At 40.3% G+C, this 26,237-nt stretch overlaps 3 protein-coding genes across 8 annotated transcripts; 1 reads left to right on the top strand and 2 right to left on the bottom strand.

Moving 5' to 3' along the window:
* The first annotated feature begins 107 nt into the window (after positions 1 to 107).
* LOC116046539 (sodium- and chloride-dependent GABA transporter 2-like) lies at positions 108 to 8,439 on the top strand. The gene is made up of 14 exons (XM_031294909.2): positions 108 to 298; positions 379 to 513; positions 1,345 to 1,485; positions 2,482 to 2,569; positions 2,679 to 2,811; positions 2,890 to 3,024; positions 3,100 to 3,203; positions 3,354 to 3,478; positions 5,021 to 5,133; positions 5,222 to 5,359; positions 5,693 to 5,795; positions 7,288 to 7,388; positions 7,557 to 7,727; positions 8,214 to 8,439. Exons 1-14 carry the CDS (start codon positions 139 to 141, stop codon positions 8,319 to 8,321), a joined length of 1,755 nt encoding a protein of 584 aa, XP_031150769.1. The 5' UTR covers positions 108 to 138; the 3' UTR covers positions 8,322 to 8,439.
* Positions 8,440 to 12,648: 4,209 nt separating this feature from the next.
* Positions 12,649 to 21,301, bottom strand: si:ch211-132b12.7 (uncharacterized protein LOC564531 homolog). 2 transcript variants are annotated; one of them, XM_031294905.2, is made up of 4 exons: positions 21,139 to 21,301; positions 15,460 to 15,642; positions 14,367 to 14,566; positions 12,649 to 14,074 (listed from the first exon to the last, which is right to left on the bottom strand). In XM_031294905.2, the coding sequence occupies exons 1-4, from the start codon at positions 21,278 to 21,280 to the stop codon at positions 13,061 to 13,063; spliced, it is 1,539 nt and encodes a 512-aa protein (XP_031150765.1). In that variant the 5' UTR covers positions 21,281 to 21,301; the 3' UTR covers positions 12,649 to 13,060. The 2 variants fall into 2 exon arrangements, with proteins under 2 accessions (XP_031150765.1, XP_031150766.1); XM_031294906.2 differs by lacking the exon at positions 21,139 to 21,301 and adding an exon at positions 20,757 to 20,981.
* Positions 21,302 to 21,865: 564 nt separating this feature from the next.
* Positions 21,866 to 26,142, bottom strand: LOC116046535 (cyclin P). 5 transcript variants are annotated; one of them, XM_031294900.2, is made up of 10 exons: positions 25,898 to 26,142; positions 25,169 to 25,294; positions 24,812 to 24,887; positions 24,337 to 24,509; positions 24,038 to 24,136; positions 23,539 to 23,709; positions 22,870 to 23,028; positions 22,601 to 22,779; positions 22,215 to 22,409; positions 21,866 to 22,167 (listed from the first exon to the last, which is right to left on the bottom strand). In XM_031294900.2, exons 1-9 carry the CDS (start codon positions 25,949 to 25,951, stop codon positions 22,241 to 22,243), a joined length of 1,206 nt encoding a protein of 401 aa, XP_031150760.1. In that variant the 5' UTR covers positions 25,952 to 26,142; the 3' UTR covers positions 21,866 to 22,167; positions 22,215 to 22,240. The 5 variants fall into 5 exon arrangements, with proteins under 5 accessions (XP_031150760.1, XP_035857267.1, XP_035857269.1 ...); XM_036001374.1 differs by having other exon boundaries at positions 21,867 to 22,409; XM_036001376.1 differs by having other exon boundaries at positions 21,867 to 22,409; positions 23,539 to 23,694.
* Positions 26,143 to 26,237: the final 95 nt, after the last annotated feature.

Here is a 26,237-nt window from a genome sequence, read left to right as displayed (position 1 = left end):
GACTAATTAACTGGTCAGGCAGTTGCTCATTACATGAGACAGAATCAGTAGACTAGTGGATATAAAGGCAGAGAAGACCTTGACACAAAGCATGTAGTAGGTTCAGAGGACAATTGGGCTGAGACTGAGCTTTTGGGAATGTTGAATAAAAGATGTGTAACAAAACAAGGTGCTTCGAAGGTGGAGGAGAGAGGACACTGGGGCAGTAAGGTGGAGTTTCTCCTGGCTGTGGCGGGAAATGTTGTTGGCCTGGGCAACGTGTGGAGGTTTCCCTACCTCTGCTACAAAAATGGAGGGGGTAAGCAAATACGAAGTCCCCTACTTGTTACCCAAAATCTGTAGTACATGTATTTATTGTTGTATACTTTGCAAATACAGGTGCATTCCTGGTGCCGTATCTGGTATTTGTGGTGACATGTGGCGTACCCCTGTTCCTGCTGGAGACGACTATAGGCCAATACACCCAGGAGGGGGGCATCACCTGCTGGAGGAAGCTATGTCCACTGGCAGAAGGTATGCAGTTTAGGACTTTATTGTAGATTGAATATTGACTAAGTGTAGCAGGTAGTTTCATTACTGGCTCCTTTACCATTGTGGGAAAGTTTCTTTTTACAGTTAAGGTAGTTCAATGTTTCATTGAGGCAGTAACACATTACCCACTCTACAAATGAATGGAGCAAATGTCAACTTGTAAAAGACACATTGTTCCCTCCGTATCAGAGCTCTGTCATGGATGTCAGTACAGAGCAAACATTGACAAGCTAAAAACTGCATGGCCTCTGTGACCCTTATTCCAAGGGGAAAAAAAATAAAAATAATATAAATGTAATGTATTATATTAAAAACATACCCACTGCCCTTGAAATGTTTCAGTTATGTTGCAGAATGTTTATTTTAAAGTGAAACCACCGATTTTACACATAAAAGTCTGTTTATAGGACTTCTGCATATGTGAAAAAAAGAAAAAAAGTTTAAGAAGGATTGTTGATGTTTATGAAAATATTAGCTACAAAAATGCAGGTAAAATGTTAAATCAAGTGACATTTCATACTGGAGAAATCACACGTCAAAGTACTGTCTCCTGTCACTTGTCAAAACGTAGCCTGTTTTTTTGTCATTTCCATAGTAGTTTGACTAAAAATGAGAGAATTTTAAGTGTTTCTTTTTTTACTTTGCTTTTAACTATATATTTTTTCTTTTTATATATATATTTATCTTGAGGGAAAAGTCTTTCAGAATGAGAAAGCAGTTTTAGTCATTTATTTGGTCAGCCTGACTCTTGGCAATGAATAAATGAAGAAGGTTTTTGTAATATTTGTCTATAACAGAAATGTGGCCCTGCAGGTATCGGCTATGGTGGGCAGCTGATCGTGCTCTACAGCTGTATGACCTACATCATTATTCTGTCCTGGGCTTTGCTCTATCTGGTGTTCTCCTTCAGCTCACAGCTTCCCTGGGCCAGCTGCAACAATTACTGGAACACAGGTAAAAATGGAAACTGTCACATGTCTTAAGGTGGACTTGTATAACAAAACACTAACATCTGTATACTGTACTGATGTTATAATAGCAAGTATCAACACTTCAGTGACTTTTATGTCAATTAAATTTCATTTAGTTTTTTATTCCATAAATTCTGGGGACTTGTGAGAGACAGATTTAAAAAATAATGGTCAAAATGAAAGCCGCAGAGGTGTCCTGACTTTTACCCATAGACTGTATATTAGTGGACAAAACATCCGGTTTGGCGAAGTGTTGCAATGCAGAACTGCCTTAAACCTGCTTCTATCTGAATCCCAGCAGGGGGCAACACGTGCAGTTGCAAAAGGAGTTCGGTTACTGTAGAAGTCTATGAGAAAGTGATCCACTTCTCACTTGATTTATTACCTCAGTAAACATTTTCATAATGAGTTTATGGTCTCATTTGCTAGTTTTAAGTCTTCTGCAACACAGAATGATGTTAATTTTTTGAATTATTGTCTCGTTGATTTTAAAATCGGCGATAAAGCAGGGGGTGTTTTAGGACGTGGTTATGATGTGATTGCCAGTGAAAGTGTGTAAGGTAACGTAGAGTGTAAGCAGCTCTTCCCTCACTCCTCCCTCCTGTCTAAAATTGTCACATCCGCAACCAGGATGGCTGCGCCCGTAACGGCAAACTCGACGCCACATAGCAGATCTCCACAAACCAATGGGTGACGTCACACATGCTCTGTCTACTAATTTTGTCTTTCATTAGACCCTCCCTGCCTGGTAAATCCCCACATATTATAAATTCCACACCAATAGCTTGTAATGCAAGCTGTTTGTTAAACATTTGAAGTCTCAAGCCCAAAGCAAGATCATTTTCTTAGACTTTGGAAACTTCCCCCTAGTCTCGCATTGCCAGATCTATCTCTACAGTCCTGTGGCCCCTAGAGCCACAGAAGACATACATCTGTTTTGTGATTATAAATATAATTTGTTTTCTCACTATCCTTTCAGATGACTGCGTAGACTTTTCAACACAAAACAAAACCTTTGAATGGACAAACCAGACGAACTCAACCTCTGCTGCCACAGAGTTCTGGGAGTATGTCGATGTGGATGAACAAACGAAGCCTCTAGGTTCTTTTAAATATGCCAATATGAGTCCTAATGAGTCTCAATAAAACATTTGTGTCCATCTTTTTCCCTTCTAGACAACGAGTGCTGGGTATCTCAGGGGGGATTGAGGAAATAGGCAGCATCAGGTGGGAGGTGCTGTTGTGCCTCATTACGATGTGGATCATCTGCTACTTTTGTATCTGGAAAGGGGTCAGGTCTACAGGAAAGGTATTTATATAAGCCCTAATACTGTGGTAAAGTGTATACAGTATATTTCTATATGCTTTTAACACCTTTTTTTCCGAGGTGGTGTATTTTACTGCTACCTTCCCCTATGTGATGTTGGTAATTCTTTTGATCCGTGGACTCTCTCTCCCTGGGGCTCTACAAGGAGTACTGTATTATCTTCTGCCTGAACTCTCACGACTCACAGACCCACAGGTAAGAGCTTCATGATATACTGTAACAGTGGAGAGTTGATGGACACATTTTCTAACTGTTGCTTTGTTGGAACAGGTTTGGATGGAGGCTGGGGCTCAGATCTTCTTCTCATACAGTGTGGGTGTGGGATCCTTAACTGTGCTAGGCAGCTATAACACCTACAATAACAACTGCTACAAGTAAGTATTTGTCAATGTGTGACTGAGCTTGATGCTCAACTTTTCTGACAGACGCGCCAGTGGACAAGAGCTACACAATAACATATTAAAAAACTGATCAACTACATGCTATGAATTCATAGAGTATGCACATGTTTTTGTGTTTTGCAGAGACTGCCTGTGGCTGTGTTTGCTGAACAGTTGTACCAGTGTGGTGGCTGGGTTTGCAGTCTTCTCTGTACTGGGATTCATGGCTCATGAGCAAGGTGTCCCCATTGCAGAAGTGGCAGAGTCAGGTAATGCAAGCCACCACAGATATTCAGAACTGTGTAACCTTGTCTTCCTGTGCCCATTTTTAAGAGTTTTACACCAGTATGGCACCTTTTTACAGCCTCAGATTTTTCTTTTTTTTTTTAACTACAATACAAACCCTTAGCCTCAGATGATGATATTTAACATTTTGTAACCATGGCCATAATTATACAGTAGTATGAGATGCACACCTCCTATACTCACAAACAAGGCTTGCTAGTCATCGACCATGGTGGAAAGTAACTGAGTACATATACTTAAAACTTAGGTAGGCTACTTGTTGTATTTTACTTGAGTATATCCATTTGATGTTACTTTATGCTTCTGCTTCATTTCAGAGGGAAATGTTGTAGTTTTTACTGTATAGTTGCCATACTTTACTGATTAACATTTTACATAACTAACATATGAAGCTTATATTTTTGAAATAAGAGGTCAAATTCTGTAATATTTCACAAAAAAAGAAAAATGTCCAAAAACTGAAAACACAATTGTGTATTAGAACTTCTCTTCTTTCCCATTAATCATCTCTCAACCAATCAGATTTATCCTGTGACCCTTTAGAAGGGCTCGAAACCTAGGTTGGGAACCAAGGGACCCAACTAACTGTATTAAAATAAGCTCCTTGTTGACTAGTTACAACTGTAGTATGCTGCTTACACATTGATTAATCAGTATTAACAATCAAATGTCAAGTACAATACATCAGTTACAGGGGACATTTTACTGAGTACTGTTACTTTTGTTAATGTAAGTATATTTTGCTGAAAATACTTATGTAATTTCACTAAAATAGGATTTTAAATGCAGGACGTTTTATGGTAATTGAGTAAAGTAAAAGTCCCGAGTACTTCTTCCACCACTAGTCCACAATGGGTAAAATCTTTGCTGCCATCTTGAGGACATCTATATCAGTCTATTCCCTAGAAGTCATTTAGTGCTCAGATTAATTCTGATAAATCTCATATGAGGGTACATGTGTACATATTTATTTACATAAACCTATAATCTAACAATATAATAAACATAGGCCTAATTATAATCAGGAATTTCAAGATATCAAATATTACATTCATGTTCACTCAGTATGATTTTATTCTTGTGGCTTGTGTAAATGGTATTCAGTCTGCTTTTTTTAAATTCACATATTCCCCCGTTTTGGTTCCACACTAAAAACCATGAGGAAAAACTGTAAATGGTCACAAGAATAAAGCTGCCACTTAGGCCTTATTTTTTTCAGTGACAACAATTCTGTACAGTGTTGTGCGACGATGTTTCTTCTCTTCCTGGTGTATCTTAAACGACCCCTTTGTGATTTCCAGCAACTTCCCCGATTCCCTTCATCTTGCCAGATTTAGGAGGTTGTTGTTCACGTGTTTATGATCACGTGTTATGTTTATTCACTGCATTGCCATCTGGATGTACATCACTTTTACTTCACAAAGTCATTGATGCAAAATTGAAAAAAAAAAAGAAAAAAAAGACAGATAGTAGACGGTGACAAGTCTAACATTGGTGTTTTCCAGGTCCAGGCTTGGCGTTCATTGCATACCCTCAGGCTGTAGCCATGATGCCTCTTCCCCAACTGTGGTCCATCTGTTTCTTTGTCATGCTCATTCTCTTGGGTCTGGACACACAAGTAAGATGTCCTCTTGATGAACTCTTTGTGGAAGAACAATTTCACATATGGAAATGTACTTATTCTGTCTTGTCTTTTCTCTGTACAGTTTGTTGCAATGGAGGTGGTGATGACATCCATAATAGATTTGTTTCCCACGGTAATGCGCAGGGCAGGCCGGCGGGAAGGCCTTCTCCTCCTCTTCTGCCTCACATGCTTCTTCTCTCAGCTGGTCATGATCACTGAGGTCAGTATTTTGTGTTACATTGTTACATTTCTTTTTTACTAATCCATAATGGTAGGGTATACAGCATATAACAAAATCAATCAAGTATCAATCAAGTATATATATATATATATATATATATATATATAAAACGCTCTTTATGCCATGACTTTGTTTATCATTATAACAAGATGCTTTCAGCTTAAGACATTTCAATTATTACAACATATAAGTTGATATATAATAATAATGTGATAAAAAAGTGGCAGGAATAGGCTTCCATGCATCTGAGGTTGACATATAAAGTAAAATAAATGAACCCATGTCCAACAATGTCTTTGCTGTTGTTTCCAGGGAGGAATGTATGTGTTCCAGATGTTTGACTACTACGCCTGTAACGGAGCCTGCATCCTCTGTCTCTGTGTGTTTGAAACCCTGGCACTGGGATGGGTATTTGGTAGGTATGGCATTTTTAAATGGGGACTCCAGCAATTTCATATTGGACCTAAATAAATTTGGGCGATTCACAAAGGACATATTAAAAGAAAAAGAAAAAGAAAAAAGTCAGAATCAGAATCAATGCAACAGATACTGAGATATCTTGAGTCCCTTGTGTTCTAAAAAGTTCTGGTTTGTACATTTCCCCATAACGCTTCAAAAACCTGATGGCATAATGTAGGTTATCTTCTCTTTCACTTGACAAAGCTCATCCAGAACCACAGAAGATATATAACTGTTTTCATGGGCTGAGTAGTATCCCTAACTACTAGTAAACTGACCTTTTATGTATACAAATGAGTGAAGTTTCCCTTTAACACTAGAAGTGGCGGAATTCCATAACTACTAGAACTGCCGTGAGCGGTCATTTTGTCATCCAAACTCTATAATCTCTCATGATAAATACCTAATTGCGATATTGTATTATGTATTGTGTTATGATATCTTTAGAAAAACGTAATAACACCGAAATGTACATTTTAACGAGTTTAATTATACATTTGAGTAGTAGCCTAATACGTGTTTCAATAATTCATATCATGGCATAGTAAACCGTAATTATTTCATACATTAATATTCTGAAAAATATGGTGTGGAAATTCATTTAACTTAATTCATAATAGCCAAATAACAATTATAAGTATCTTATTTGAACATTTAGCTATAACCTAACCTGGCACTGCCTCCGTTTTGGTGTCTGCTGCGGTGCGCAGCGCTGCTCGGACCGTGAGCCGCTGCCCTTTTTTCCTCCATAAACTCCGCTCTCAGCTCTCTGCCAGTTGCTGCATAAACTTCCTCCGGACAATTTTACTGCTGGTGCACTCCTTGGAGAGGATGTGTGCAATGATTCCAGCCAGTTCGAGGATGTATAAAGTTATATGAACATGTAAACAACCACCAGCCATCTACGTGTACCGCACCTTTCACAGAGCGAGCGCCCGGTGTTTGCCTTCTGATTCAGAACAGAGTCCATCCACGCCGTAGTAGCCTACGTTACCGACTCTGGCTTTGCCTTCGGCCCATCGGTGATGCCCACACTTTTTACTCAAGACCGCTAGTTACGTTTCTCTGACAGAGACTATGGTAGTTACTAAGCAACCGAGATGCATCTTCAACTGCGCGAAAAATTAAAAACAATACCGCGAAAATCCGAGCGATCAATATGACCGTATATGGCCGAAATAGGTAAAAGTGATTGTATTTTCTTTGCCTTTTGTGTAATGTATATAAAAACAATTTTAAATTAAAATACAGACTCTTTTAGGAAAAGTCAGGCAGCAGCAGGATTGTATTTTTTTATTTACCAAAGTTATTACACATATAAATTTCAAAACGGTCAAAATGACCGTCATGGCCGTTCTAGTGTTAAAGTGCATCTTCATTCACATACATCTAGTCTGATCTGGTCATTATATAGGCCTAATGATCATACAACCTCTTCTCCTATAAAGGGGCAGAGCGGTTGTTTGGCATCATCAAGGACATGACAGGTGTGCATGCCAACCCATTCTTTAAAATCTGCTGGCTTTACCTCACACCACTGGTCTCACTGGTGAGTCGGCTTTCAATGTTCCATTATGAATAATCCCATAGCTCTGGTCCTTATCCTCATGAACACCTGAATGTCTTTGCACTTTACTGTATCCTTTAGATTTTTGATGACATTTCTATACCGAAATGTCCAGACAAATACTGAATCTCTCTTTTATTGTTTTCTCAGGGCTCTTTTATATGTTCTTTAGTTGAGTACCAGCCTCTGACCTTTAACCGCTGGTATGTGTACCCAACCTGGGCATATGTGTTGGGCTGGCTACTGGCCCTCTCCTCTATTCTACTAGTGCCGGGATGGGCGCTGTATAAACTGGGAACTGGGACTGGGAACCTCACTCAGGTGGCTAAACTGTGTAGTTGATTGTGATAATTAATTCAACAAATGTCATGGTGTATATGTTATATAATGAGTGCATTGCTTATGTGCCAATAAATAGCAAAAAAGATTCTACAGACAAGTCACATCTCATATTTCATCTACAAGATGAGTTGTAGTTTTTAGTTTTATTAGGCCTACGATTATTATTATTTTATAATTATGATGTTGGAGTGAGGGTCAAAAAAAGTGTGAAATGTTTAGATTTAATAATCAAAGAATAATGTTGATTTCCAGAGTACAAACAACATTCTCCTTAGTTTGTGCCAAAATAAAGAATCTAACTGCCAACATGCAGTATTAGTGATATTGATTATTTCATGAGCTGTTTCACCACTGCAACGATGCAATTAACACATATGCGACCACCTCAAAACAATGTGAAAGAGCTATTGTTGTACATATTTACTTAGTACAAATTATTGATGAATATTTCTTTCAATTTCTTAGCGTTTCAATCATCTGTGCCGACCTGACCCTGACTGCTCACTGACCCAAAAGAGAGAAACTGAGCTGCAGCACATTGAAGGGGGAAATCTGCAACACTTGTTGATATGAAACATTAAATTATGCTAAACTCTTTGTTTCTGCATTATTTTTTACAACAACTACGGTTGGGCACTAAGCGGGTTGGTTATGATTGTGATATTACTTCCTTTGCTTCTCTTAAGTTTAGAATCCAGCTACGTTAAGACGGCAGGCAAAAGTGGCCCAAATCCGAGTGTGAACATTCAAATCTAGCCCAGATCAGATTTTTTTCAAATCAGATTCAGGCCACTTCTTTATATGTGGTCCTGAATCAGACCCAGGTCTGATTTTTTTTCAATGCGGCCGCAGTGTGAACAACCAAGGCGGATTTGATGCAACTTTTACGTCAATAACCCTTGCTGCACCTCCCCGCGGGGAGGGACGGGGCCCCTGCTCCCGGTGCGGCTGTCACCCGGGGCGGACTGTCCTCAGTGCGCCCCAACCGCGTCGGGGATCCCAGGGCGGGGATCAGCTCACGTAAAAGGCGTCAGGGGTCTGCGGCGATGTCGGCAACCCACCCGACCCGTCTTGAAACACGGACCAAAGAGTCTAATAACGCGCGCGCGAGTCGCGAGGGTCGCCCCGTGGCGCAATGAAAGTGAGGGCCGGCTCGCGCTGGCTGAGGAGGGATCCCGGTCCCTCGGGATCGGACGCACCACCGGCCCGTCTCACCCGCACCGCCAGGGAGGTGGAGCGTGAGCTGTGACCCGAAAGATGGTGAACTGGGCATTTTGAAATAAAAGCAAAAATGCTTACTTCCTCCATAATCTCCTTAACTTTAGAAACCGCAAACTGTTCACACTCGAGTCTGATATAGGCCACATTTTAAAAGGTAATGTGAACAGCCAAACAAAAAATCGGATCTGAGCAAAAAATCCGAATTAAGCATTAAGACTTGCGGTGTGAACGTAGCCACGCAAAACTTGTCTTATTGACTTTAGCTATATCATGCTGGCTTTCACTTCTAGTGTTGAGGAAATAGTTATCAAAGCAGCTTCCTCCTGTGAATGTCCCAGGCTGAATAAAACAACAAACTGTGTTTAACATACAGAAAACACTTTTTCAAAGTGATATTTTTGCAGTGATTTTTAATTTGAATTCAAATGTACAATAAAAAGATTAGAATATTTTAACTACTCTATCGCCAAGTCTAAAATTAATGACTGATAACTGTACAAATGCTGTTGATATTTCAAGGGAACCTAGAAATATATATTGAAAATACATCAGAGGAAACGTCTTACTTCTTCAACAGTCTCAGTGACAACAATATACTTATAGTTTTAATTTTATTATAATGTCTTGTCATAACAAAATCACACCTTTATTTCAAAAGGATAACTAGAATTACCACCTTGTGGTTGTACGCCATTGCCAACCAGTCAAGTTGCAGTTTACATCCATGTCTGTTCAGACTTATATACGTAATGAAGACTTTGAGGCAATTTAAAAGGTATTAAGTGTATTTCTTGGAGAAATATGGATGCTTCACACACATCTTCAACCCGGCAGCACAGGAGATCTATACAGTCACCACAGTTTCAAGGTGATTAGTGTCACCAATTCAGACTCCGACCAAATGGGAAATATGGTCACAGTCTCCCCTTCTGTTTCTGAGTTATGGTGTTAAATTATGGCCAGAAAAGTGTTTTATGATGTCACAGTGAAGTTGAGCTTTGGGATATAACATGTCATCACTTCATCATTTTATCCTATTAAACATTTGTGTGAGATGTTCTCACAATTAGCATAGGAATTCTTGAGTTATGGCCAAAAATGCATTTTGTGAGGTGACCTTTAATCTCACAAATCTAATCACTTCATCCTCGAGTCCAAGTCAACGTTTATGCCAAATTTAAAAAGATTTGTCCTGGGAGTCCCGAGATATTTCCCAAGATAGTCCCGAGAGTTATCTCTGTCACCATGGAGCTCAATGGAAAAAAAAACAACTGGTATTTTCATGGCTTTCAGGAGCAGGAAACAGTCAAGCACATGCACTTCTCACATGTGCATCACAACCTTGGTGTGTCTTTTCAGTTTCCATGGTAGCAGCTGGATTAATTAAAGGCCATGTGAACTCATTGGAGAAACATATGATAATATGAGGCTCAATTTGAAAAGATTCATATGACACACAGACAAAGTCTATTCTTCATATATTGCTTTATTTAAATACCTTAAACTTATATAGCATACAATGTAAAAAAAAAAAACAATACATTTCAGAAATCTGTGAATTGCTGGCAGTGATGTCTGTCATATGCACAAGCACAGAGAAATATATGACAAATCATACACATACCACATGCTTATGACCACTTAGGCATCATACTTTTATACTTAAACTCTCTCAAACTCAAAACTAAACTTTTCTCCATCTCTGACTAAAACAGATGACCACATAAACACCAAGAATTAGAGGCTTGATGCAAAAAAAACAGAATATCATCAAAGTAAAAACGGACAACAAAGCTGCTGCATGAGAGGAAACGGTTTTAATGATTATCTTGGAGATGCTGTGTTGAATTTATAGTGAATATATGATAACCTGTAACAACGGTGTGGCCTGGTAATGCAAAAAGTGAAAAAGAGTTTTTAAGGCTTTGTTGAAGAGCATTTGGATAGAAGTCCTTGCAGCAGTCCAGTTTAGTGCAGTTTGTGATGTTACAGAGCGATTTTCTGTGCAGCACTGAGTGACCAGTGACAAGTGCTACGAGTTTGCTTAAAGTGGCATTTTCCTGGGAGCCTTTAGGATCAGCTGTATCATTTTGAAGGCACCAATCTTGTTCATCACCTTGTTTGGGGACTACTGGGTCTCTCTCTCTCTAGTACAGCAAGTTATAAGAAACCATTTTCTCAACATTTATCTACCAGGAAATGGATTTATTCATCTTTTCCCTGAATGAAGTTGGTCTGGCGAGACAGCGAAACAACCATCACTGAAGTACATATACTGTATGGCCACCTGTGTGTACGTATGGAGGAAATATTTATTCATAATCCAAATTGAAAGTCCAAAGAGAAAACGAAGCGAGATCAAATTAAAAATAGTATTATTTTACTACGCTACCAGGAAAAATCATGCCATAATTAAATTTAAAAAAGAAAATGAAAACTGAAAAAGCAAAGTTTAAATGTAAAATGATAATTTGAAAATGTAAAGTGCAATGTAAAAAGTCAAATTTAAAATGCAAAGCTTAAATATAAATGCATAAACTGAAATCTTTTATTGAGAGAAACATCAAATATGAAACTCAAAATGTGAAATGGAAAAGCTTAAATGGAAATACTTAAATTAAAATCTAAAATAGAAAAAACAATATTTTATTCTAGCCTTTTCACTTTATAATTTTCAATTTTCAACTTGACATTTTATCTTTTGAATTTTACATTTTACATTGAAATTTTAAGATTCAACTTTTCCATTTTAATTTAATGTTTGGCTTTTGCATTTGAAAGTGACAGATATCAATGTAAATGAGGAGGCGTGGCCCAAGGCTGGTGGGAGGGTCTGAAACGACTTCCAGCTGACAGCGGGGTCTCTGAGCATTACTAGCCGGCCGCCGAGCAGGCAATCCTGGCCACGTCAGAGTGGAGGTTCTCAAGTCCGACAACATATCGGAGCAAATGTACAATTGGTCATCAATTTTTGTAAAACTGCCCATATTCAAACTCAGACAGTTGATTTCTCCCATAAAACTGTCTCAGAAGTGAATTTAGTGGTGAAATAGCAGACGAAAATTGTAAAACGTTTCCAGTTGTTGGCTGCTGCAAAACTCCCGATCTAGATTCTAGAATCGATTGCTTTTTTTTTTTACAATTTTCGTCTATTTCATCACTAAATTCACGTCTGAGAACGTTTTAGGCGAGAAATGAACTGTTTAGATTTCGAATGTAGGCAGTCTTGTGAAAATCATTGCTGAACTGACAGTTTGCTTCAAAGTTTTCGGAGTTGAGAAGCTCCATAAAGTGACACGACAGCCAGCTAGCACCTGCCGGGGCTGCTAGCTCATCGCTCGGCCAGTCATGCTCAGAGACCCTGCTGTAAGCTGGAGATTTCTCAGACCGGTCTCGTAAATAAGAGGCTTTTATTTCGCCGTTGACTAATTAATTTAAGTATTTCCATTTAAGCTTATCCATTTCACATTTTGAGTTTCATATTTGATGTTTCTCTCAATCAATAAAAAAATTCAGTTCATTTATATTCAAGCTTTGCATTTTAAATTTGACTTTTTACCTTGCACTTTACATTTTCAAATTATTATTTTACATTTCAACTTTGCTTTTTTAGTTTCCTTTTTTTTTTTTAAATTGAATTATGGCATGATTTTTCCTAGCAGCGTAGTAAAATAATACTATTTTTAATTTGATCTTGCTTCGTTTTCTCTTTGGACTTTCAATTTGGATTATGAATAAATATTTCCTCCATACTGCTCATCTGTGAGGTTCTATAAAGTCTGCAGTGGTAATATAAGATGGTACCTCGGGATTGAATTGCACTTGAGTGAATTAATGGATCAGCTTTCAGAACACTTAATTCTGGTGAAGCATGTTAGGCAACTGGAAACAAAACTTGTACTGCAACATGTACATATACAGTAAGTACTAACCTTGAGTCATTGTATGATTCCCATTGGCCTGCAGAGATATTTAGCAAAATTCCTATAAAACTAGGTTTAAATAACCAGGGATAAACTATTAAAGCCACACATAAAATCCAAAAATATCCCTGAGTACTTGCTCTCCCTTTAAAGGCAGTGCAGATTGTGCTAACCGGTAGAACTGTCAGGAAGCATAAAGGTGACGTTCTCTGAAGATTTATCTCCGCCCTTGAGCTCCCTGCCTTGTTCTGAGTTTGGGTCAGGTAGAGTAGTGAGAAGGCGAGATGGTGGCACCTCGGAGCTCTCTGCAGCTTGTGGCCCATTGGCTTTACCTGTGGAAATACTCACTGGTTGACTGGAAGAATCTGGATGACACAGGATTTGTACATTTTGCAGGATTTTAAGGCTGGGGTAGCTGCCAGACTCGGCCATGGCTCGTTGCAGATGTTGCCAGGCTGTGATACCGCTCAGGCTGCCGCTGGGGTTGCTGGCAGCCTGGTACAGTAGCTCTGTGTGTTGGCGGAGCTGGGCAATGTTCCGCTCTGTGGCGTTACTCTGGCGCAGCAGTTCCTGCGTGCGCAGTGTAATGTCCAGCAGACCTGATTGTCTGAGAATTTCTACTGTGTTGAGGAAACGGCGATGGCGAGTATTGGTGGTGCTGTTTCTTGGAAGATCTCTGGTTGTGAGGATGGAGGATGTAGTGTACAGACCAGTCCCAGATGGGGAGCTTTGGCTCGAGGGGACAGTAGTAGGACTGGAGGACGACTGAATATCTCTGGTTGAAGAGGAACAAGGCAGCTCAGACATTAAGACTGCTAATTTGGATTGCTTATAAAGGTGCTGCTCAGGTAGACTCCTGGTCACAGGTGTGTCATCACTCTTGTGTTCTGTGCATACCCTCTTGCTCAGGTTCTGGGATTCATCATTCCATGAAAATGTATCAAGTGGCTTCTTGCTGGGGTGTGGTGCAATCCGTGCGTAGGAGTTGAGAATGGGCAGATAAGTGCCATTTATTTTCTTCCCTGTGACATTGGACATCTGGGACAAGGGCTTTTGGTGCTCGAGGGTGGCCGGCAACAAACTAGGCTGCTGGAAAATAATAATATGGGCAGCACCAGAACTGCTGGTTTCCCTGTTTTCATTTCTCCAAGGTAGCTGGCCTCTTTTCTGGATCATATCCGGCTGGTGGGACAGGGAGTAAGAAGGAATCAAGTATAAGTCCTTTTTTTTTTAGAAAATAATCACTCTGCCACATATGGATGCAAAAAATGTCTACACTCCAACTAAAATAAGTGAGAGTATTACATCCATTTAATTTCAGCTCTCTACTTGCCTCAGTCTGTCATCCCTGCTATGTTGTGCAGGGGCTCTGTTGCACACTACCTCATTTCTTACCTTTACACTTACAGTTTAAGAGAACCATTTTCAGCAGAGGAATGTATTCCTAACTTGTCTGCACCTACACCTGTCTTACCTGCTTAAGCACCATGTTGTTGTTGATGTAGATGGGTGGAAGCTCGCGGCCTGCTGGCATCAGGGTAGGATTCCCAGGATTCCCTTGCCCAATGTCTTTGTTTTGACCTGGCTGTGACGTTTCTGCATGCTCGCTGCCTCTGGACTGGCTTTTGTTGCCCCGATGGTCCTCCACATCTGTCTGGTGCCAGTCTGAGCCGTCTGCAGAAAAAGTAGTAAAAAGAAATACATGCTGACTAATACAGCTGAAGCCATGCTCAAAGAGATAGTTGAACCTTTGTGACGTAGTTTGGTAGTGTTATGGTGTTTTACCATTATGTGGTACCTGCTCGACTCGCCTCGACTCTACTCGCCTTTTTTGTTTTTCCATTATGAAAAAAAGTCCCTGGTACCTGCCAACAGGTACTTTTTTTAGTATCACCTCCGTCGAGGTTCCAAGCGAGCTGAGGCGATACCAAAAGGTGACGTGAAAACCTGCAGACTATACTGATTGGTCAGAGAGAATCGTCACTAATCACTGCGTCATCATTGCTAGCGACGGAGGGGGGTGTCCTGAACAAAGCTGCCATTTTAAAATAATTTAGCCAGCGGTGTTTTTTTTTTGCTGCCTCCAGCTTCTTTTGAAACAAAATTTGTCTTCTGGCTGTGGCAACAGCCACATGCTGAGAATCAAAAACAACACACCTTCGCCATTCTGTGTGTGTTAGGTCACGGCAGTTTCCTGCGGCGTCACTATGACGACCAGCCACGCTCGCCTCACGCATGAGGCGGTACTAAATCTGCAATGGAAAATGGAGGACGGGGCACCGCGGCCGAGTCGAGTCAAGCCGAGCTGGTACTAGCAGTGGGTAAGTGGCATTATTGTGGTATTTTTTTATACCATCTTGCTGTGTACTACTACCTTATGTCAAAATATGCAAACATTTACTTTATGTTTACAAAAGGGAGAAGAGAGGAGGGACAAACATGCTTTACATTTACAGTATATCACTGCCTGAGCTGACTTGTAAAGATATATGGGAGTGTATGGGAAATAGCCGTAGAGAATAAAAGTTGGCAAATTGTCTGGTTACATTATTGCCACATTTACTTACCAGAGTAACCAGAGTCTTTTTCTGAACTGCAGCGGGAGCCCGTACCACTGGAGTCGTCTGCGTCTTTAGTACCACGTATTGCCAGCAGAATCATACTGTTGCTCTTATTTTTAGCATTCTTGCTGGATGTAGCACAAGGGCCGCTCTCGCGCAAGCAAGGTTGTTCCTTCTGCATACTGGAGCCTAATAAGAGAATACATGAGAGTAGATTGATTGTCTCTGAATGCCAGAAATTGACAGCATAAAAACAAAAATGTTTTGCTCTCATGAGATAGAGCTCTGTGTTAGCACTGTGACGGACTGTTGACCTGCCCCGTTGTACCCTGCAGATCACTCATTGCATGCTGGGATAGGATCCGGACTCTAATGGCCATCCATATAGAACATTTTATTTTTTCAAATTCTTTTAGATGCAAAATAATAAAAGAATATATAAATTAATATTGCCATTGGCTTATTATTTAGAAAGTGACATATTGTCAGTGTTTTTGCTTCTACTGGTGTCCCTAGAACAATGAATGCACATTTAAATGCCAAAATTAACCACAGAGTTGACTAGATGATAGGTACTGACATCACTTTTACAGAAGCACAGTTTCAATAAAAACACTCTGTGCTGGTAATGCTACATAGCTTTTAAAAACGTATCGTGTTGCTCCTCTTCTCTTTAATACTGGGCAGTGTGTAAAAAACATATCCCTGAGTTCTTTCTTTACCTGTTTGAGTAGTCGATTGCACAACAGTTTTGTACCATTTAAAAAGTGTTTCCAATGTTTTCTTTCCCCACGTGAATCCCCACTGGCTGTGTATTTGCCTTTGGGGGTTGTAAACCAGGCATCTTACGCACGGTGACATCATGTGTGTACCCACTAACAATACCTTACAGAGAATATGCAAAAATATTCAGTTTCACGTTAACTATAAGAGTCCTAATATTAGCATATACCGGTAGAGTAAACAGCCTCAGCCTGTCCTTGATGCTCCTGCAGTTATAGGTATACAGTATTATACCGAGTACATGTACTCAAGAGGAATAGCTTTATATGTTTTAAAGAACAGAATGTATCCTATCCTTTAGGGCTGTACAGTTAATCAAAATGTAATCGTGATTATGATTTCGGCTCCCAATGAGCACAAAAACAGAATAATCGAGAAAAGCAATTATTTAGCTCTGTAGGAGCCAAATATGTTGTTTCAAGTGTTCAGACTTTGGGTGTTGTTTCTTTTATGTACATTGGGTGTCGCTGTGGTATTACCTGGTGAAAGGTTATAAAGGTATGCTCCAAATTGTTGCCGGCAGGTGTTTGGCCCGGAAAGGGCAAATGGTTTTTGACCGCTAACGCTGTACCGAATGCTGTTATGCTGGATTGCATTGGCACCAAAGCCTTTGTTCTACTTGTCTAATTGTTTATGGATTTATCACTGAAAACATGAAGTAATGGACATTTCATGCTGCACGGTTAACCAAATAAACATACTGTTATTCTGCAATGCAACATAGTCAGACGATTCTTGAACGCTACACAGCAAGTTAACATCAGCGCGTCAGCCAGGTCACTCCGGGTTAAAACCACCTCAGTAGTTACGGTATCAGACCGAACAACTTAAAGCCCATGTTGCAGGGTTTATTTTCTAATGAATTTGTGCAATTTGCTTGTTGGTAATAAACATTTAAACTGTTACCCAACAACATCAAATACAATGGATATCACAAAACGGAATAAAATACGAAAAAGTAGTACTATTTTACAGCGGTTTGCAATGATTCTCTTTTCCCCCACAATGCATTGCACTACGTCACGTTGGGGAGACGACAGACTAAAGCCCCGTCTCTGTTCACTGTCTATGGGCTCGTCTGTGCCACTGGTGTTGCAAAATATGGCTTTTGGTCTCGACCGAGTCCATGTGTTATTATTATATGTATAATAATATTGGAGGGAAAGTGAAACACAGCTTGGACGGGGATGCGGTTCGGCTTTTCACAAGTTTAGACAGCTAGCTACGCCGACGTTTGCTAACGTTAGCGCAACAGTGTTAGCCTAGACTAGACAAGGCTAGCTAGGTAAATATTACGACTGCCTTCAGAGTTTCCTATATCTGCGTCCACGTTGTCAACATAAGACATGTTGCGTTAGTGCTCCTTTTGTACCATCATTTTATTGAATGAAATGTTAAGCTTTGCTCCTACTAGATGGGTGGGTTTTTGTTAGCTACATACAAAGCTAACTGGCTATAGTTAGCCTGTATGCTAGCGTAATTAGCTAACGTTGCATAACCAGCCAGCAACTTCGGCAATCAGCAGTAGTTTCGGTAAGCTAACCACGACAGTTATTATTGCCCACAATCAACCTCTGCTGCTAAAAGCAGCTAATCTGCAGTGATGTTTGAAATAGAGACGCTTGTGGATGTGTTGGCTGTCGTGGTTAGCTCGCCGGAACTACTGCCGAAGCTGCTGGCTGGCTACGCAACATTAGCTAATTCCGCTAGCACAGGCTAACTATAGCCAGTTAACTTTGTGTGTAACGTAGCTAACAAAAACCCACCCATCTCGTAGGAGCGAAGCTTAACATTTCATTCAATACAATGATGGTACAAAAGGAGCACTAACGCCACATGTCTTATGTTGACAACGTGGACGCAGATAGAGGAAACAACAAAGGCAGTCGTAATATTTACCTAGCCGTCTAGGCTAACGCTGTTGCGCTAACGTTAGCAAAACGTCGGCGTAGCTTTAGCTAGCTGTCTAAACTTGTGAAAAGCCGAACAGCATCCCCATCCAAGTAATAAATAAACACTAGGCAAATATGTTGTTACTGGAGCTAGTATGGTCCATCAAAACGTGAGATATCTAATCGAAAATGTGTTTACAACGTCGGGGGATTTCACAGGTGGGACTGACTGGCAAGTTAGCCCATAGCTAACATGATCATGCCTTCTATTTCTAGATCTAGCTAGATTACCAGTACTTATCTGAACTAACGACATGATCACTGTCACTAGATATAAAGAAAACATTGACTTTCACTCGGTGCTATTCACTGACAGTAAAAACACCTCTTCCACCTCTTCCTCATCCCAGTCAGTCACCATAGTTCTAGTACTAGGCTGAGGCACGTCTCCCCAACGTGACGTCATCACCGAATTGCGTTAAAAAACCCACTAAACGACTATAACAAATAAAAACTGGCCTTTAACACTATTTGGTGACATTTTTAACAATGATATACATATGTTGAGTGCTTTATGTACCCATTAATCAACAGTGGTGGTTAACCTGCAACATGGGCTTTAACAAGCTCATTACGTTTTGCAAGTAAACTCTTATTTTCTCGTGTTCTGAATGAAAAAATAAAGTTTAAATAGGAAAAGTACTGAGGAAAATTTCACAGTTGTGTTTTTTTTTACTGTTGATTTATTTAACTTTTTACACATTTTTTTAAGTTCAATAATTGCAACATCTTTGCAGAAGTCAACAAGTAATCGTGTTAAATTATCGTGATTTCAATATTGACCGAAATAATCGTGATTATATTTTTTCCCATAATCGAGCAGCCCTACTGTCCTTGCATGGTTCAATCTGTCTGATATTGTACTGCACTCATGTGCCTTAGGAGGTGATGTAAGTAAGGACACGACAGGCAGTTACCCTACGATGCAATCAGGTAACGTTACAATGGTCCTCCTCAAATTCCAATTTTGTGTGCTCCTGTGTCATCCACAAGGACTTTGATATCTACTGCATATATTTGAAAAGAGACAGGTAACCGGACACAGTTCCAAAACTCTACATGTATATCATTTTGTTTAAGATCATAAGAAATCTAAAGAAAAAAACATCTCAAATAAGCCCATTTGTATACAACTTTCCCACTGTTCTCATGCATGTGTGTGTGTACATGTGTGTGCACGTGTATTTACATGGAGCCAATGGAAAGCAAGGGTCATGTGTTGTTTTGAGTCCACAGAGAGAAAGAGCCTGTTACACCGGTTACCCAAATAAAATGCTGAAAACAGGCAGAGACATGGAGCACATAGTAAATTCGTGTTTTTACAAGATTGCTGCAGCTTGTTAATAGGCTAGGGTTAAACATTATTTTATTCCCATAACAATCTTAAAGGCGTAGCCCAAAATGGGCTTTGCATGTCCTTACATGTTGCTAATGGCCTTTGAGAAATGCCTAAGAATTGAAATAAATGTCCCAAGTAGGGGCGTCAAAATAAACAAATAGGCCTACATAAATAATAAGGTTTCAATTGATATGTGGTTCAACATTGGTATGGGTTTATATGTTTTAAAGAACATCCTGTCCATGCATGGTTCTGTCTGATATTTCTGATATTGTATTGCACTCTAAATCATGTGCCTTAGGAGGTGATGTAAATAAGCACACGACAGGCAGTTACCCTATGATGCATAATGGCTGGGCAATATATCGATATAAAGGCTGCATTACACTAAATTGATGTATTTTTATAAACGTACCAGACCTACTAGCATTGTATCAAAACTCTGTGTTAATAATTTGTAAAAGCACCAATAGTCAAACCTACAATATCGCTGCAATATCGACAGTATCTGGTCAAAAATATCGTTATATTTTATTTACTCCATATCGCCCAGCTCTCTACAGGTAACGTTACAATAGTCCTTCTCAAATTACTTTTTTGTGTGCTCCTGTGTCATCCACAAGGACTATCTACTGTATCTGATGGTCAAAATGCAAATCCAAATATCTAGAAGAACAAGGGACATGATCAGCTAGCTAGCCACCTCTTAGTTGACGCTGAATGACAATACTGCTCTGTGCTCTCCATTATTGAGTTACTGTCTGTTATTGCCAGCTGTGCAACTTCAGCGTTCTGCAACTTTGATAAAGATCACGTCTCCATTTTCAAAGAAAATTTCCTGGAACTGTCATTAATTTTTAATTTCGCCCAGTTGCGTACGCTCAACCCGTGCTTCGGATATTTTTGGAGGCAGCGGTGCCGTGAAGGCAGCACATCTCACTCTCAGCTGAAACAGCAGCAACCCCCCTCCTCCCACCTATTATGTAACACTCAACCATGGAATACACTTCCTCTCACGCTGGTCGCAATCACATAACGTTACAAAACACAATAATAAAGTGGTTGGTCAAAATGTAAACGACATTATGCGTCTTTAACAGGTCGAGTCTCATGTGTAAGACGAAAAATTACAAAAGAGCGAGAGATTGAATAGTAACGTTAGAAAGATTTGGCAATATAACTCATTCAAAGCCATCAACGTTACATATTATTCTCTCTGCCAAACTTACCTTCAAATGTGAAACAGCAAATTATTTCAAATGGTCGTTTCCCTTACGTTTATGGCACCGAGCGACGCTAACGTTAACCTGCAGTGTCATGTTTAAATTGCTATCAGTCAGTTACAGTAAAGCATGATTCATTTCCCCGTCTTTGTTAAATATGCCGTGAAATAATAAGACTAACGTACAGTACAGTAAACAGCGAGTTGCGATTTGGTAATGTCTGTAAAGTTAGTCAGAATTAGGAACGTCATATTTGGTTTCAAAATAAAAACGTACACCTAACATACAAAAAGAAGATTTTGTAAATAATACCACCTAGTCTGATAATATTCCACGTAATTCAAAATCATCTTGATTTGACGGTCCTATACGTCAGTAGCCTACTTACTTAAACGTGTATCCAATAGTGGAAACCTCCCGACTTTTGTTTTGAAATCCTGGTGGTTCATTCTATCTAGTTTGAAGCCGCCGTTTGACGTTATAACGAAATGTAAAATAAAAGTAAAAAAAATTAAAAATAAATAAAACATATTCCAAATGTTGTCATTCGACCGTGTATGAAGGTACAAGACCGATTAAAAAAAAAAAAAGGGGCCCACCGATAACAATTAAACATAGGGATGATAATTATTCGCGTCAATTGAAACCACAGGCGCCTGTTGGACCTCCTACCAGACACAATAAAATGATCTCTCTCTGCGAGCTAAATACCCATTGGTCCATGAGACAACTACGACAGCCAATCAGCAATTGATGCAGTGCAGAACGGCTCTGGTGCATTGACTGTCAGCGAGACAGGATAGTAGAGGATAACTACAAGATTTCACATTTGGTAAAGGTCAAATTTAAACTGCTTAACAGTTTGCAGGTTGTGCAAAATGTGCATTTGTTTCTTGACATTTAGTGAAAAGAAATAGGCCTACTCTTGTTTATGCTGTGCTAGCTGTCCCAACGATCTCTACTGCTACTTATTTGAGCCAGTCAGCTGTATCAGCATGATTGCACATGTGAGCAGGAATGGCCAACAATGCAGCCATGCAGTCAGAAGGGGGCTCTGCTGTCATGTAGAACTGTATAAATTGCATGGGTTTGTGGGCTATAATCAACTGAAACTCAACACTGCAGCAGACACTTTATTTTGTACATTAAAACTTAGACAGCCCACATCCTTTTCACAAATGACAAGACAAGGAAACATCAATACAATTCAAATATTTTCTAAATTGGCTGCAAGATAAGATCATAAAACATGTGCCATTTGGTTGGTTAAATCACATACATGCAAAGTGCATGCAATCCTTTGTCAAACAATGTTCAGTGTCAAATATTTCACATTTCTTCCTTACCCATTTCCATGGCAACTCCTCAGGCTCTACAGTAAAGAATAAACAGCCTTGGACCGCACAGGAGTCAAGTCCTCAAGTGATACTGGTCAGGCTTCTCTACCTTGAAGCTTCTGCATTTAATTAAGTCTTTGGGAGTGAGGAATGTCAGGTGCATACCCCTATCAGACCAGCAGCGTTCTTTAGACCTGGGTGCCTGCTGACATGCATGGTCTCTGGGGAGGAGAATTTATTAAAAGTAGCGCAGGTCTCTCGGGTGTGCGCCTTGGCTGCGGCACTGGCCAGAATGTGCATGACCCTCAGCAGGGCAGTCTCACTGAAAAACACAAAGCATACAGATTTCAAATTGAAAAACACCTGGAAAGTGAACTTTTGCATCTGTGAAGTTAGTAGTACAGAGAAGCCAGAACTCAGTAACTACAGTGCTGATGATGCCAGGGGTAAAGGCTCTCAAAAGGGCACTGTGGATGAAGGGAGTGCATCTTATAAGTCAGTCAAGAAACGCACCTGCCGACATGGACACTGGAGGCCAGACACCATGCAGCCTCCCCTTCTGGTGTTAGGGGCTCCTGCAGAACTTGACGGGACAAGCAGAGGGCCGCTCCTGCCAGCTGTACGGGCAGAACCAGCACACACTGGCCCTCCAGGAGAGACAGCTCCAACAGATACCGAGCCATCCAGACCACCTGGTGGAACAGATAACACTTCAGATCTTTACATACTGGAAACTCTGACCCAATTAGAAACTGGACAAAGAACACACAACGCAGATCTACCTTAGCACTGCAGCGAGCAATGGAGGAAAGGAGGAGGAGGAAATGCAGAGGGGGACAGTAGGACAAATCAAACTTGAGCCCTAAAAGGACTTTCCGCTCCATTCGCAGCAGCTGATGCTTAGTGTAGGTGTGGTCCATCAAGTAGCAGAGTCCAGACACCTGGAAGCAGCACCAAAATAAATAAATAAATAAAAAAACGTCTTTTCTTAGTAAAGTTTGGTTGTTGCGCATTACACTTATTTATTTTGAACTTATTTTTCCATTTATCGTAGACAGCAACGCATTACTTATTTAAGTCAAGTAAAAATAAATAAATACACATCCCATTTAGCAATTGTTTAGCAAAAAAGTGGCACGCCCTTATTTATGGATAACTTTAAGTTTTGATATAATTTAAACGGGTGGGTTATTTAAAAAAAAAAGGGTGAAGGGTGAACTCTGCTATAGGAGCCTAAAACCAGGCTGTAAACGTGTATTTCTGCTGTAAAGTTGTGCATTTTAACATGGGGGTCTATGGGGATTGACTGCCTTTTAGGGCCCACATCAAGTGGGCATTCGGGGAACTGCAGTTTTTGGCACTTCTGCATTGGCTTAATTTTTCAGCACCGCTGGTGGGCTTTAACAGACAGTACTGTAGCTTTATAATTGGGGAGTGCTGAGCCAGCTTACCTCAGGGAGGAGACATTCTTCCTTTTTTGCAGCAAGAAAAAGGCAAACCATGCCGAGGAGCTGCAGGTTGACTGTGGTCACCTTGATCTGACGCACAGAGCGGTTGAGGAGGTGTATGGCCAGATAGAGGGTCTCTTCCTGAAAATGCATCATCTCCTGGTAGGAAATAAACTGGGCAATCAAGATTGAAAACTATAAAACCACATTTTTTACTTGTTGGTTTTTGTACAGATTAAACAAGTGATATGTTATTTGAGTTTTAGAGGTACTGGTTTGTTACTTTTGGACAGAGCCTTTTCCAGCCTTTATGCTTAGCCAAGCAGCTGTAGCTTAATATTTACTGTACAGATATGAGTGGTATCAATCTTCCATTTTAAATGTAGCCTCATTCTCAAGTTAACATTGATTTGTTTTTTTCTGACCGGCCATCTAACTTAGCATTTGACAGGTTCTTATTAAGCATATAACCTTAAATTAACTGTCCATCACTGAGACTTACATGTACTTGAATGAGCCAGTCTACCAGGACAGAACGAGTGCCATCAGTGAAATGCCGGGGCAGGTCGGCGTTGGAAAAGGAGTGTCGCGTTTGAGTTATCTACAGGGTGAAAACAGAAAACAGGAGGCACACTCTAAATATTTAAAGAGATGCAGTGCGATAAGTGTTTGTGCCAATCTTGTAGGTTGCCCCTCAATTATATAGTATACAATTAGTGGTGAGGTCTGCATACAGCACATTGGAGGGATAATGTTTCTTCCTTAGAAAATTAGATAAACACTCTGCTCATGTTGTCTCACCATCATATCCAAGAACATGTCCCAGGCGTACGTCCGGTCCCATATGAGGTCCAGTCTCTCCAGTGCGGTCTCTACTTCATGGCGCAGCAAGCTAGGCACCAGTGCCTGTAGGCTTTGAAGACCCTGCAGTCCATGAGGGTAAAGAAGCAAAGGCTCCTCCACACACCCATCTGCTACACAGGATGGAAAGGAGGACAAGGGAGGAATAACATATGCAAGCAAATAATTTTTCACCCATCTTATACAACACGGTGAAGTAACCATCTGCCACCATCTGAGCACTAAGTCCCAAATATCATTTAGCAAACTGACTGCATTTTATAACATCATTTTACCCAATCAAACAATACATCACTTAACAGCTACTATCACCTTGATAGTTTTATATAAAGTGTAGAAAATGCAGTTCTCTCCATATTAGGTGCATTCATTTGAAAGTCTGGGGTGAAAATACATTTGGTATTGATTACACTACCAACTGAGCGTGTTCGACTGTCTTCATGAAATCCCATGATGATGCCTTCGCTTGTTTGCGCCGATAACCTTCTTTCCTGCAGACAGACAACGCCTTACACACATGCACGTGGAAGTAGGATTGTCATAATCATGACAGAAAGAGCTGCTTAATACCGATGCTCCGAACCAAATAAGTTTACAGTGAATACAACATATCATATATATTAAAATAAGGGAAGGTCTGTCACATCCTGACCTTCCTTAGATCATTTAAGACTAATATGCTGGGGGAAAAAAAAGTTAAAACAAGAGCCAAGATGAAAGAGACAATGTAGTAGGTGTTGTATGAAGATGACAAGCAGGAAAGAAGGCGTACCCATCTATGTTCTGGCTCCATTTTGACAGGGGCCATCCTGGACTCCTCTACCTCTACAGGCTGCCAGCGATCTATAGGCCCACAGGCATTAGACCAAGTTCTTAACGGGGCCCGCCTCTCATCCGCCTGCAGGGACAATAGAAAGTCTTACTGATGTGATCATGGCCTACCCATTTTTATTACCACAACTGAGGCAAAATGTTTGTAGGCGGCTGCAGTTCATTCTCTGTATGAACATCAGTTATCAGTGGACAGTAATGCCTCAAAATGAATGTCAAAATAGTGGTTCACTTCAGGTCATCAACATTCCCATGGTCCAATTCCACCCATTTAATCAGCGACGGCTTGACACCTGGGATCATGACAGGTGAAGGCAATTACTCTCCTGACAACACAAACATGGAGCAGGCCTGTATGTAGGTAAAATACAGCACTTAAAAAAGTATGATAGTTTACATGACTTGAACTGAATAGGCAAGAGTTACCTTGGGAAATTTATGAGTGAGATAAAGGACATCAAGGTTTAATTAATTTTAACAAAGAGTTTTCTTCTGTTAACTTCCCCCAACTCTTTGCTCAATAAATGTCTACCATCAATAAGTTAGAAATAAAAGTAAAATATGAATAACTTGTTGCACATCTCAGGTTCATGTCTAAATCTTTTTTTTTTTTTTTTTTATCTTCTTAAGATAATAGGATTACGACTGGGTCTGTTGAGCAGATACTCACCTTCTTGTGTAAGTCCAGCAGGGGCTTGGAGTCGCAGAAACCAGTCTTGGCCATGGTCACAGCCGGAGACAGAGTTCCTGTGCCGGGCCGCTGCAGCTACTTATCCACGGGTGTCGGCGGATGCCTGGAGCAGAGAGCAGCCATGCTGCCGCCCGGACACACCCTAATAAAGACAGGTGGGCCACAAACGGCGCACACTGATTGGGGTGGGAACACCGGTGTCAAGGTAGACGGGTTAGGATAAGGACTTCCGGTTCACGCTTTGTTATATATGAATTAGTGTGAAATAGCTTGCCATGCATTATAATGCAGCAATATTTTTTTTAGGCTACTTGACATT

The sequence above is a fragment of the Sander lucioperca genome, chromosome 5 (genome assembly GCF_008315115.2).
Source record: "Sander lucioperca isolate FBNREF2018 chromosome 5, SLUC_FBN_1.2, whole genome shotgun sequence".
NCBI lineage: Eukaryota > Metazoa > Chordata > Actinopteri > Perciformes > Percidae > Sander > Sander lucioperca.
This window is presented reverse-complemented; position numbering and strand designations above follow the sequence as displayed.

What these genes read in the sequence shown, in the direction of transcription:
- LOC116046539 (XM_031294909.2), top strand. Translation starts at nt 139, where the DNA reads ATGTTGAATAAAAGATGTGTAACAAAACAAGGTGCTTCGAAGGTGGAG. An exon ending in GCTATGTCCACTGGCAGAAG is followed by an intron (nt 514 to 1,344) that starts GTATGCAGTTTA and finishes GTGGCCCTGCAG; the next exon opens with GTATCGGCTATGGTGGGCAG. An exon ending in TCACACCACTGGTCTCACTG is followed by an intron (nt 7,389 to 7,556) that starts GTGAGTCGGCTT and finishes TTGTTTTCTCAG; the next exon opens with GGCTCTTTTATATGTTCTTT.
- si:ch211-132b12.7 (XM_031294905.2), bottom strand. Translation starts at nt 21,280, where the DNA reads ATGTTTTATTTATTTTTAATTTTTTTTACTTTTATTTTACATTTCGTT. An exon ending in ACTATTGGATACACGTTTAA is followed by an intron (nt 15,643 to 21,138) that starts GTAAGTAGGCTA and finishes TTCTCTTATTAG; the next exon opens with GCTCCAGTATGCAGAAGGAA. An exon ending in AAAAGACTCTGGTTACTCTG is followed by an intron (nt 14,567 to 15,459) that starts GTAAGTAAATGT and finishes CTTTTTCTGCAG; the next exon opens with ACGGCTCAGACTGGCACCAG.
- LOC116046535 (XM_031294900.2), bottom strand. Translation starts at nt 25,951, where the DNA reads ATGGCCAAGACTGGTTTCTGCGACTCCAAGCCCCTGCTGGACTTACAC. An exon ending in TGCTGGACTTACACAAGAAG is followed by an intron (nt 25,295 to 25,897) that starts GTGAGTATCTGC and finishes TTGTCCCTGCAG; the next exon opens with GCGGATGAGAGGCGGGCCCC. An exon ending in AAGAATGTCTCCTCCCTGAG is followed by an intron (nt 23,029 to 23,538) that starts GTAAGCTGGCTC and finishes TGCTGCTTCCAG; the next exon opens with GTGTCTGGACTCTGCTACTT.